This window comes from Solanum lycopersicum, chromosome 7 (assembly GCF_036512215.1).
Source record: "Solanum lycopersicum chromosome 7, SLM_r2.1".
Lineage (NCBI taxonomy): Eukaryota > Viridiplantae > Streptophyta > Magnoliopsida > Solanales > Solanaceae > Solanum > Solanum lycopersicum.
The window spans coordinates 66,735,739-66,748,869 of record NC_090806.1 but is presented as its reverse complement, the minus strand read 5'-3'; the positions used below and the strand labels follow the sequence as shown (position 1 = coordinate 66,748,869).

Here is a 13,131-nt window from a genome sequence, read left to right as displayed (position 1 = left end):
CTTGACCCCTAGTTCTATTAAAAGATGTTTTCTTTTGCTAGTCTGATTCGATAAATAAAGAGATTTTTATTATATAAAGAAATATTTGGTTCTATTCTTAGTATTAAATAATTATAGTAATAGTAAATTTTAGAATTTCAAAGTATTATTAATAAAGTTAATTTAGTAATACACTCCCAATAAATAGCATTTTAAAGAAATGAGTTAAGTCAATACGAGCTAAATAATATAAAACAAAAAAATACATAATCTAAATTATTCAAACCTCCAATATTTCTGATATTTGCTACATTTAGTATGATTTCAATTCGAGAGTTTACAAGTGAATAAGGTAAGAAAAGAACTTATCAAAGGTTAAATCTTAGGGTATATTTAGTAGGTTCCAATTTAGTATGTATCCAAACTCTTACAATTCATTTGACTAGGGAATACGTTATATTGAATATTCCAATTTTAATATGGATTTCATAAAAAATAACATTACAATCTTGAGATAATTATTTAGTGGTTTTATCTCAGTTAAATATCGAATAAACTCATTTCGGAATCAATCTTGAGATCAGTTATCTCTTATTCCTCATACCAAGCAAGCTCATTATTGATAGAGCCACACATGGTGTGAATCCTCTTTTATAAGAACATCATATCACAGTGAAATTTCTATCTCGACCGTCATTATTTTAAAATGTCTATGTATGTGTATATAATCACTCCAAGTTTCATTATATCTCTATCTTCCCCACCCCAACCCAAAATAACATTTTATTTGTTGCAAATACATGTGCCTACTTGTATGGCTTTGCATTATAACCTCAACATGACATAATGTTGGCTATAGGAATATACATGAAAGGCATGTGACGTTGTATGTCCCTCCCCCTATGGGCTCCAGATCATTGGGCCAACCACTAAATATCAAGATTTAATCATTGGGCCCTTACGATTCGTAAATGGGCCGATAGCGACAATTATTTAGTAAATTATTATTTTATGATAAATGATTTTTTTAAAAATAAATTTAAATAATTTATGATGATAATTTAGATCGCGATATAAAATTTTATAAAAGTTAGACAGACATTTTGTACTTCGTTGGTCCCAAGGACTATAGTTGTACAACTTTTAAAACATGAAAAAATTATAAGTGACGATTTTGCATAAATCGACTTATTTTCTTGCAGTTTGTTGGATGTGATTAAGAAGAAATTCATTTTTAAGAAAGTTATTTTACTTGCAATTATTTTTATTAGCTTTATATTACTTATTTGTTATTAAACATTATCAATAATATTTTGCACTAATTTTAATCAAAATACTCTCTGATTTGCTAGGTTAATTTTAATCCTTAGATGGAATATATTTGTGCATGGCTCAACTTATATTTTGAAACCTTAGAAATGTGAACAGGAGTATTAAAGGGGAAAATGTGGTTCGATATAGAAAACATTTCGTACAAATAAAATTTAGGAAAGGGTAAAATTTTTTTTTTTTTAATCTATAGGTTACGAGTTTGAGTTGTGAAAGCAGTCATTAATGTCTATATTAGAGTAGACTGTCTATATCACAAGATGTGATATTGATAGTCTACTCTAATATAGACATTTTGACTGCTTTCACAATTCAAACTCGTAATCTACAGATAAAAAAATTATTTTACCTGTTGTTTTAATAGTTCTATAATTTTTTTTTGGCTAAAACAGTTTTGGTCTCTCTTTTGTAATGATGCAATGTATCAGTTTACAATTATGAGAAGACTAATCACATGTAGAATACTCATATTATTAAACACCAATTACTAAACAATATCATTACTGGCAAACTCAATTAATATATTTCTAAAAAAAATAAGATAGTTTTCTTCTGATCCCTTTATGCTTCCCCACATTGCCACATGCAATGACTTAAAATTTTCAACTTTGTGTTTATTTAATCATCTCTTATAAACTCCTAATGATTGGTTAGTTCCCTCACTAATTTAATTATATTATTATTGCGCAGACAATGAGTAGAAGGGAAAAGGGAGAATACAAAGAACCAACGACCTTAATAACAACCACAACTACAAAAGATGCTCATGTTTAGACTCTTTTCGTTATTTTTCATCCGTCAGTGTCAGATACATTAGAGTTTTGATTGATATAAATTTGTGTCGCGTAAAATCTATTTGAGTAAAAATAAATTTATGACAATATCCATATCTAGTGTTCAAATCTGAAACATCTGATAAAGGATGAAGGCATCTTAATAGTGGTTGTGTTAGAGACCAAGGTACACGTTCGGCGGAATCCACTAACCTTGGTGTAAACATTATATTTGTCTTTTTTTTAAAAAAATTATTTAATACGTATAAATTTTAAATTTTGGCTTCGCGACTGATTTGTATGCATTCAAACTACCAGAATCCTAATTAGTGGTATATTTGGACTCTTTCAATAAAGAGAAATGACTTAAAGAGACTATATAGAGATTGTGTCAAATTAATTTTTGTTCTATCAAATACAGTTGGCTTTGAGCTTCTGTTTGTCTGTTGCCCCACCAAATTATACATTCATTGAATTGTCAACTAACAGACAACCCATGATTGGCAATAGATTAATTAATTTATTAAAAAGTGTCCCTAAAGTTTTTAAAAGGTTACAATTAATTAGAACAAAATCATCAAATTCCAAGTGAATAAAGTTTTTATGTAGTAGTTGTTATAGTTATATAAGAAGAGCCTCTTATCTAAGATGTTCAATTTATTGAAGAAGAAAAGGACTAATGTCTTTTGTGTTGTGTTGTCTATGGGGTAGAAATAAAGCATAATTGTTACAACTTCACAAAGTTGTAGATGCAATAATTTTGGAGTGAAAATGACATTCACATGGTGCAAATTAAATTTCTCAAATGAAAAATTGTTGTTATTTCAATAAGTACATTTAAGGTACTGAATTGATTTAGACTATGTGTTAAGAGTCCGATTGATTTTTCAAACGTCACTCAATTAATAATTATTGAAACTAATCTTCATTTCGATTTCAATTATTTCAACGCAAACAGTAATTTTATAATATAATAAATACTAAATGAAATATTTTGATTTAATTGTGATATATAAGACAGATATAATCAAATGTGAAATTAGTACTCGTTGTCAGAAGCAACTAGGGGTGTTAATGATCAAGTAGGCTAATTTGGACAGGTGAAAACAAGCTAAGTTAGTAAATGGATTGATCATTCACACGTAAGACGCTCAATAATTACATGCGTTGTAATGGAACGAGTTAAAATGGGCTATGTAGTAGATCATAACCATTACTAATACACTCATTTTTTCATCTATGGGGTGCATATTTTCTCAAAAATATTATTGACGAAATGGATCAATTTAGGTTAAATAGATATATTAGCATTACTTTTAAATGAATTGAGTCAAATGAATGTAAGTAGATTGAACTAATAAATGAACGGATCATTGAATCATCAAAACTTACACGAATAATGTTTTCATGGACAAATTTTACTCTTATGCAACTATTGATTTTGCAGATATTTTAAAATGTAATATTTCATCAATTACAAGATTTTTATTTATATAAAGTACAGACATGATTTTGTAATGAAGATTGCATGAGCTGTGTGAGCTAATGTAAATGATGTGTTAGTTATTTACAGACAAAGCTGAATTAGCATTGATCTTGTCTCAGGTAAACTTAGGCACAACATGTCATAATATCCAATCATTGATCAAACTCTATTTTTATACTTAGAAGATGGGTTGGAATAGCAACATTTTTGTTCTCATACTGCCACATAATTGAGGGCTTAATTCAAAACAAATAATATCACATTATATTAAGCGTATTTTTAATTTCTTTGAATATAATAATTGATATTAAAATTGATAAATCTGTGAAACGAATATGAATAATGACAAGTAATGATCCAGAAAAAAATATTTAATTTTACCTACGTAATATTGAAAAGAAAACCCAAATCAATTTTCATATCTCTTTTCAAGACTAAGTCAATTGGAAGAGATCATACTCTCTTTCACTTGTCATTTTTGTACACCTTTAACAAAAAAAACATTAATTTAATTTAATTATCCTTTTTATTCTGTAATCTCAATTTAAAATTGTTATGATTTTCCCTGATCTTCTCTTATAATTAGCTAGAATATATCCTTTTTGGGGAAAAAGTCTTTTCCACATTTAACTAATTTTTTCTTGGAGGAAATCTTTTGTTTTCTAAAAAAATTGAACATCTTTTCGTTCTAACATAACATCCAGTAGATTATTTCTCACACTTTTCTTAGGGATATTAAATTTCTTATATATAAAGTCAATTGATTAAATCATATTAATCAAAACACTCCATCTCTTTTAGTATACCTTCTTTGTCCTTTAATTTAACACCGTTTAAGTTTTACTTTTATTAGCTTTAACAGGATCCTGAATTATTTTAATCTCAACTAAAATTGATATTATACGAAGAGTGAATTTTAAAAGTAGCAAAGATAAAAATCATATTAGCATTCTATAGCTACAATTTTGCTATTTGTTCTCCATAACCAAATTGTGTTTGCTATGGAGCATTTGATTTATATAAATTGCAGCGATTTGTATATATCGAACACTAATTCATCTGTCTCTATGAAAATTGTGTTTCTATATGTATAAGTTCTCTGTGTTAGGCTAGAGTGGCAAGCGAGATTGGAAGAGAGAGGCAAGCGAGAGAAGACAAAGAGGTGAATTGTATATGTATATCGGTTAGATAATTGTATATATGTAATTACTATGTCCGTATAAAATTAGAATTTGTATATAATTGAATCGAGTTAAAACATTTGTATTTGCATATAAAATCTCTCTCTAACTTTATACAAATGCAAATTATGCATCATGTTCTATATAATTGTGTTTGTATAAAGTGAGAGAGAGAAAGACAAAAGAAAGACAAAAGAGAATTGAGCAGAGAAAGATTTGTATTTATGTAATTATAAGTGCATAGAACAAAGAAATATGTATTTGTAATTATAAGTGCATAGAACAAATACAATATACATTTGTATTTGTATAAAGTGAGAGAGGCGAGAGAGAGTTGACTGAAAAAGAGGAGAGTGGGCAACGAGATTCCAAAAAGAGGGGAGAGAGGCGAATGGAAAGAAGTTTGTTGTGAATTAAAATTTAATAAAACTGTAGTTATAAAAATTATTTTAAATTAATAGTTTGCTATAATTCACAATTTTCTCTTATACGAATATAAATAGTTAGAGAAATTAATCCTTATATAGTGCAATTGCATAAAGCCCAATGTATATTTGGGAAAGTTCAATCAAAAGTTCAGCAATGAAAGCCCAGATTGAGCCCAAAAGGTATATTTAAGAATTAAATTAGTAGGCTTGATCCACATAAATGCTCCTAATTTTTGTCTCTAAAATTTATATTTTTGTTAATCTTTCATCATTTTAAGTAATAAAAAAGTGTCCAAATGAATTTTAAAGTCGAATAATAAATAATTCTTTATGAATCATAAGTTTATATTTCCACATCATAGTAATATTACACAAATCATATCCTAGAAAAGACTTTATTATATCGAATTACATACCTTAAATTCTACAAAACTTGTATAGAGTGAGATAAAAGTATAACAAAATAAGTTAATTCTACATAACTTATGTTGAGAATAATTTTTTTAATAAAAAAAGGACAAATAGATTCCTTTTTATAATTTCGATAAAAAATAATTCTTTTTTATCGTACGTATAAAACGCCAAAAATTACTCCTAAATTTTTTTTCCTAACCCCCAAACACACCCTATCAGAGTTATCTTCCTATTTCTTCAAACTATACAATAAGAATTAATGTTCTAGAAATTCAAAAGAGTGTATTACACGTTCCTACGTAGTTTTCAAAACAACGGGTTGATTCAAACTATGGTCAAATTATATATTATTTGTCTCATATAATCTATCGTTATTTTTAAAATTAAGAATTTTAAATAATTTATTATTTAAAAATTTTCATATAAAATAAATTATTATTTTCATTTCATCTTTAAGTAATAATTATATGTGAAGACTATAAATACCTCAATAAGATAAAATATATTTTAAGACATAAATTAGCATAAAAAGACAATCAAAAAAATGTGAAGCGGTGAATCAAGACTTTTATCTTTTAAACGAAGGTTTCAGATTCAAATGTTTAACACACATAAAAAATAATTAAATTTCAATATGAATACAAAACACCCAATAAAAACAAAAACAAAAACAAAAACATAAAAAGTCAAATTTCCCATTTCTTTTTCATTTTACCAAATTTGATCCTCCATATTACTTGAAGAATCAATTAAAATGGTATTATTAAGTAAAAAAATTAATTTAATTTCCAATTCAATATGCCACGTAAGCAAATCCCAAAGCTTTCTATTGGTTAAAAAACGTCACTTACATGCAAATGGTTCCAATTTAATACCTTCCAACAACTCCTACTCGCCTCCTCGCGAGTGCAAACCAATGCTCCTTCCTCAATAGACACGTGGCAGTCTCAAATCGCGCGTTTTAATCGAACGCACATAAAGCGATTGCTGTTTCCCATTTCTCCACGTTCTAAAATCTGTGTGCTGACGTGTTTGACCTTCCCAAAAAAATTTCAGAAATTAGACCCAAAAAAAAGGAAATTAAATCCCACAGATTCATCGGTTCTTCAAATATAACGGCTTCGATTCTGCGAATTAACAGTAGTTGACACTGAAATTCGTTTCATAATTCAACGAATAAGAGTTTAATTAGTGTTTTTTTGATTTTTTTGGGTCGAAGATTTTAGGGGTTTTGTGGAAGAATTGTTGTGATGGTGGAAGAAAATGAAGTTAACGAGCTGAAGAAGACGGAGAATGAGAAGAGGAGAAGTGGGTGGCGATTGGGTCGATCAGCAATTGCAGCGATTTTGGTGTTGATGATAGCATTTGGTGTGACTTTTTTGTATACAGAGGAGGGAAAATCATGTCCTTGTTTTCAGGTTTTTTTCTTTTTCGCTCATTAAAATTAGGGTTTGTTTATCTTATTATTGTATAGTTTTGGTGTGATTAGAGAAATGTGAAGATTTTTATTGAAGTTTGTTGATCATTACTTGTTTAAATTCCTGGTAGAATGGAGAATCTTATAAAATTGTGAAACTGTAAATCAAATGCTTAATTGTGGGATTTTCTGATGTTGAAGTAAGTTTTGAGTTTGTACGAGTTGTTAAAACTGGAAATATCAATAGCCCATGTTGCATTAGTAATTCTTGTTGAATATGAGCATTTAGCTTTTGAAAAAAGTGTGCTGATCACTGTATTGTTTTGTTTTGGTGGGTGGATAAAGTTCCTTTCAATCCTGCTTTGATTGCGCTTCTTCTGAGGTGAGGGTGTACTTTTTCGAGGCCCCACTTGTGAAATTACACTGGGTATGTTGTTGTTTTTGTTGTTGGTGGTGGATAGCTAAACCATGATTGCTTTGGTACCAAAGTGGTATGGTTCTACGATGGAGTTATTAGGTTGTGTGTAAAAGTGTTTAATTCATAGTTTTGGTTTAGTTATTGATAATTGAGAAGACACTCCGGCTCGTGAGTATCTTCCCTAAATTTATATGAACAAGAATCTAGTTATTGGCAGAGCTGCTGGCGAAATTGATTTTTAGGAATCTCATGTTTACTGAAATTTTAAAAGATTGTGTATGCTTCTAGCTATTTGAATTATACAATTCTGACGGACTGTTTGCTTCTTGACCTTAATGCAGGACTCTAGAAAATATACTGGGATAGTTGAAGACTGTTGTTGTGATTATGAAACCGTTGACGCTATTAATGGCGCTGTGCTGCATCCTTTACTCCAAGGGCTTGTTACAACTCCCTTCTTTAGATACTTTAAGGTATGGTGCAAAATCTAACCAATATGAGGAATCTTACCAATTGATGATCGTATTTTCAATTGAATTGATGGTTTTAAAAAATTTCCTCTACATTCTTGTTCTAAAGTTGATTTGATTGCCAAGAGAGGAAAGAGATAGTGTCACAAAGTTAATTCTATTGAATTTTGCGGCATATGGTTATCCGGAAAGTTGTGGGCTAAGCAATTTAAAACTTATCCAACTGTGCCAAAAAAAAAAAGTAGGAAAACGGTTTCTTCTCCTTTAAAATCTTGCCTTTTCTTTCCAAACCTTTATGTACAAGAAAGTGACTTTTGAACTTGATGGACATCTTAAAGAAGCCTAAGGAAAAGTTTCTCTCATTTATTTTATAATAAGCCCAAAACTAAGGTCAATCATGCCTTCCTTCGAAATCGTGAAAAGGTGATTTGACAACTTGATGCATATCTAATGGCTGCAGGTTAAGCTGTGGTGTGACTGCCCTTTTTGGCCTGATGATGGTATGTGTAAGTTACGAGATTGCAGTGTATGCGAATGTCCAGAAACTGAGTTCCCCGAATCTTTTAGGAGACCTCCACTTGGCCTTGCTGCTGATGATCTGAAATGCCAAGAGGGAAAACCAGAGGCAGCTGTTGACCGCACTCTCGACTCCAAGGTTTTTAGGGGATGGATAGAGGTAGATAATCCTTGGACAGTTGATGATGAAACAGATAATGGTAATTGATCTATCTTTGTTAATACACAGAGGTTTTCCTTTCTACATTTTTGGAGTCTTGGTATATCTTTCGATCCTTTCCAAACTTTTGTTTGTGACTTCACCAATAAACAATTGTATGATCAGGCATAAGATGAAGCAATTTGTAGTTATTATCAATTTGAGTTGTATTGAAGTTCTTAAACTCAACGATTATATTGCATTGGGAGTTTAAAACTTATATAATGTCATGTATGATATCACTACTTCTTGAAGGTTTCTATTTAGAGTACTAAGTTGCTGAACTTCTTCCTTGCAGGTGAGATGACATATGTCAATCTCTTGCTGAACCCGGAGCGTTACACTGGCTACACTGGTCCCTCGGCCAGGCGAATATGGGATGCTATATACTCGGAGAATTGTCCAAAATGTGAGTAAATGATGCTTTCAATTGGTTAGAACTATTTGTTTTACCAATTTTCTTATGAGTCGTATTCTTAGAATTACATTCAGAAGGGAGAGCTTTGAAATGTGTAAATACTTTCTTAAGCTAACCTTCCCCTTGTGGTGCAGTATTGTATTTGTTTACTATTATACGCATTATCATTGTGAATTGAACACAGAAGTTACAATTTTATGGGCAGATGCATCTGGAGAGATTTGCCAGGAGAAAAAGGTTTTATACAAACTTATATCTGGTCTCCACTCCTCAATCTCAATACACATAGCTGCTGATTACCTGCTTGATGAAACTAAAAACCAGGTTAGTTTGCATTTAATATGTAGCATGTTTCTATTATGGTTTGCCAGAAAATGGATAAATAACACTTGCTAAGTTTACAACAGCAGGGCGAACCTGTTACATTCACAAAATAATTCATTATGAATTGTGAACTATTCTAACTTGACTATTTTGCTGCAAATTTCAGTGGGGTACAAATCCAGATCTGATGTATGATCGTGTTCTACAATATCCTGAACGTGTCCGAAACTTGTATTTTACTTTCCTCTTTGTTCTCCGAGCTGTAACAAAAGTGAGTACTTGCTACATATGTCTATATTTTGGTAACTCCTCTAATGGTAACATTGTATAGATTTATTCATTGGGCTACTCCCTTCTTGATATGCTATACAGGCAAAAGATTACTTGGAGCAAGCTGAGTATGATACTGGCAATCCTGAGGAAGACCTTAAAGCACAGTCCCTTATTCGACAGCTACTATACAACCCCAAACTGCAGGCTGCATGTCCAGTTCCGTTTGACGAAGCTAAACTGTGGAAAGGCCAAAGTGGACCTGAGCTAAAGCAGCAGATTCAAAAGCAATTCAGGAATATTAGGTTTCAATTGAACTGTTCTCAATTTAATTTCGTAAATTCAGAAAAGAAAGGCCTAAAGGATGTTATGTTGCTTATACATGCTGGCACCCCCTTTGGACTCTATTTTGAGTTGACTGCATCAGTACATTTATATTTCAGTCTATGTATTCAAATGTATGCAAATCCCATTTTCTTTAAGCATATAGAAACCTATGATTCCAATTTGCATATGCTGCTGCTTTGGTGAGTTTAGTGATCATGGCTGGCTCACCTGGAAAGAATTGGGAAGATGTTCTTTTAGTGAGATGTTGTATTGTTGTTAACACCACAGAAAGAGCTGAAAATCTTGTGTATGCTGTTCAAAGTAGTTGTTGCTATGTACTTGAGCATATGACTGAACAATTTGTTATTCACTTTTCATGTTGCAGTGCTCTCATGGATTGTGTAGGATGTGAGAAATGTCGACTGTGGGGAAAGCTCCAGGTTCTTGGTCTTGGAACTGCATTAAAGATTCTCTTCTCAGTTGATGGTGAATATCGTCAAGATCAACATGTGAGTTTTCTTTATTCTTTTTTCATTTGCTGACCTCTCTCTCTGGAACAACTACATGTTATTCACAGCCAACTATGTTTCTTAGTCTCTCTCTCTTCTTATATATTTTACAGCTGCAGTTGCAAAGAAATGAAGTGATTGCTCTTGTAAACCTACTTAATCGGCTATCAGAATCTATCAAGCTAGTACAGGAAATGAGCCCTACATATGAGAAGACAATGAAGGGGCTAAGTCTACAGCCAGCTGCTAAGTTTATAAGTTCGTGGAATAGACTATTGAAAACTGTACTAGGAGATAGGTAAACACCACTCTCTTTTGTTTGTGATTAATGATTCAAATCCAAGGGTAAAGTGCATTACCAAACTTTGCCATTCTTACTTCTTAAAGCTTGAAACAAGATAAATTTAGATTTAACCTCTTTGACAAGTATCTGGTTATTATGTCAATATTTCTGTTGGCTGAAAATTGGAAAGAATGGTTTTTTAAAGTCTAGACCAAATTTCAATTTGTCAAATTATAAAAAGAGGAAGGAGGAATCAAAAACCTCCCCTCCGGTGCATCCATGATTCAACATCCACTCGTGTTTCTTTACCACTTTTAAAATATTTTTCGGGGCCAAGTAGTTTGATGCTATTGCTAATTATATGTGTTCTTGACAAAAACTTCTGCAATGACTCAAGCCCCTGAAAACTGAGAACTGATTGGAAGTTTCACATGTCACTCTTTGGAACTTCTCTAATATATTGCTGTCATTTCCAGGATCCTGAAAAGGAAGAATAAGACTGAGCTGATCTATTTGTAGTTCCATTTTCTTTTTTGATTTTTGTCTTTCGGAAACAGACTCTATCTCCACGAGGTAAGAGGAAGGTCTGTGTACATTCTACCCTCCCCAGACTCCACTTGTGGGGTCAAACAGGGTATGTTCTTGTGTTTTAGTTTATCGGGAACCATGCACACCGTTGTGTCGCGTCAAACACATTATACACTTTTTATTTACAAACATCTCATCGAGAATGCTAAAAAATCCATGTTCATTGATAATGTCTCTCCTACCACTTCCTCCCCATGCAATCACTTGTTTATGAAGATAAGTAGTTCATGACACAGAATTTTGATCTTTCCCTAGAGAACCCTTTTCCTCCCAAAAGCAAATATTGAGTTCATTATTGCTAGTGTTTTCTTTGTACTTCTTATGTGGGAATGGTTTGGAAAATAACATTTTATCGATGATGATCAAGTGGTAATGTGGGAAGAAGGGAATTAGCAACAGAATGCCATACAATTTGTTTAACTTCAAATTTTGATGATGAAGGTGAAGTGTCAGATTCTCATATTTGGTGTTCTATTTTCAGGTTGAGGAAGCTTACATGATATTGATATAATTTTGGTGTACAATGATGTAAAGAATGAATACAACTAAACTATTGAAAGGTGAGAAGATTTCTACAGCCGGATAGCATACAGGGATACACGGATTTATCGCGGGAACAGTGTTCGAAATTTGGAAATACAGAATCCATTACTAGGTGAACTGGAAAATTAGTAGTGTTCTGTCACTTGATCATGTGTAACTTTGAAATGTTGTAACATTATTGTTGAAACTATATCTCTGTGTTTCCTCAATGAGAAGTGACAATTTTGCTCCTAATATGAAGACAATGTTTTTCTCAGTATCATTCTGTTTTGGACGAAGTAAATCAGCAAATTTAGACAGGACGATTATCATGCCTAATTACACAATTATCTCTTAGTTATACTATAATTAGCCCAAAGCCTTGACAATTCAACACTATCCCACAATTTTGAATGGATCTGACTTTGATATATATCATTGATAGGATGTAAATCTTGGGTTTAGGGTTTAGAGGGTTGAGGGTTCAGTTATATTTACTTCTTTTAATAACTAATAGAATATTTAAACGGTTAGTAAATGAACCTAAAAAGAGTTGGATTAAATCATGTACCTCATATAAATTTAACTGTACTATAGTTACGATAAACACAAGTTTATTCAAGATTAAAAATTGAGGAACCATTACTCGAATTTAACTTTAAATGTGATATATTTGATATGTCTATGCCAAATCAGCTCGAATATCATAGCAGGCAATGATATATTAGTATTATTACCCAAAATAACTCCAAATAATTTAACAGTAAATCTTTATTAATTTTTTTCATGGCGGGAAAAAAATAATAATAAAGGAAGACCCATATCACCGACAATATGTGGGCAATTCTGAAAACGATAAAATTGATTTTAATCATTTACACAAAATTTCTTTATGTTTTATAGAATAGTAAGGTCATAAAATCAGCTCATTAAACCAAGTTCCTCCCGATCCAGTTTAATAATCCACTTAGTATTTTGACTCGATTTATTTTAACTTGCTTTAATTCTATCCGTTTTAAAATTTTGCTGATATGCAACCTAAATTGTTTCATAAAAATCTTATATATAGGGAGAGAGTACATGATCTACAATTGCTGTGCGGATGCTAATAGCCAATAGGTTCTCTCAAGGCTTATATGAATGTGACATTATGTTTGTTTCACTTTGCTATTCTTTAATTTTGTTCAGGTAAAAAAAAAGAACATAGTGTAATTATTTGTGTATATGCAATATATTCTTTATTCTTTTTGTAATCATGAAATAGAAATAATAATGAATCG

General features: G+C 31.2%; 1 protein-coding gene across 2 annotated transcripts; it reads left to right on the top strand.

Annotated features, from left to right (window-relative positions):
* The first annotated feature begins 6,573 nt into the window (after positions 1-6,573).
* On the top strand, positions 6,574-12,128 carry LOC101246644 (endoplasmic reticulum oxidoreductin-1). 2 transcript variants are annotated; one of them, XM_004243152.5, is made up of 10 exons: positions 6,574-7,008; positions 7,767-7,898; positions 8,356-8,611; positions 8,909-9,019; positions 9,234-9,352; positions 9,519-9,623; positions 9,725-9,927; positions 10,335-10,458; positions 10,572-10,756; positions 11,811-12,128. In XM_004243152.5, the coding sequence occupies exons 1-10, from the start codon at positions 6,841-6,843 to the stop codon at positions 11,827-11,829; spliced, it is 1,422 nt and encodes a 473-aa protein (XP_004243200.1). In that variant the 5' UTR covers positions 6,574-6,840; the 3' UTR covers positions 11,830-12,128. The 2 variants fall into 2 exon arrangements, with proteins under 2 accessions (XP_004243200.1, XP_069143229.1); XM_069287128.1 differs by lacking the exon at positions 11,811-12,128 and having other exon boundaries at positions 6,595-7,008; positions 10,572-10,760.
* Positions 12,129-13,131: the final 1,003 nt, after the last annotated feature.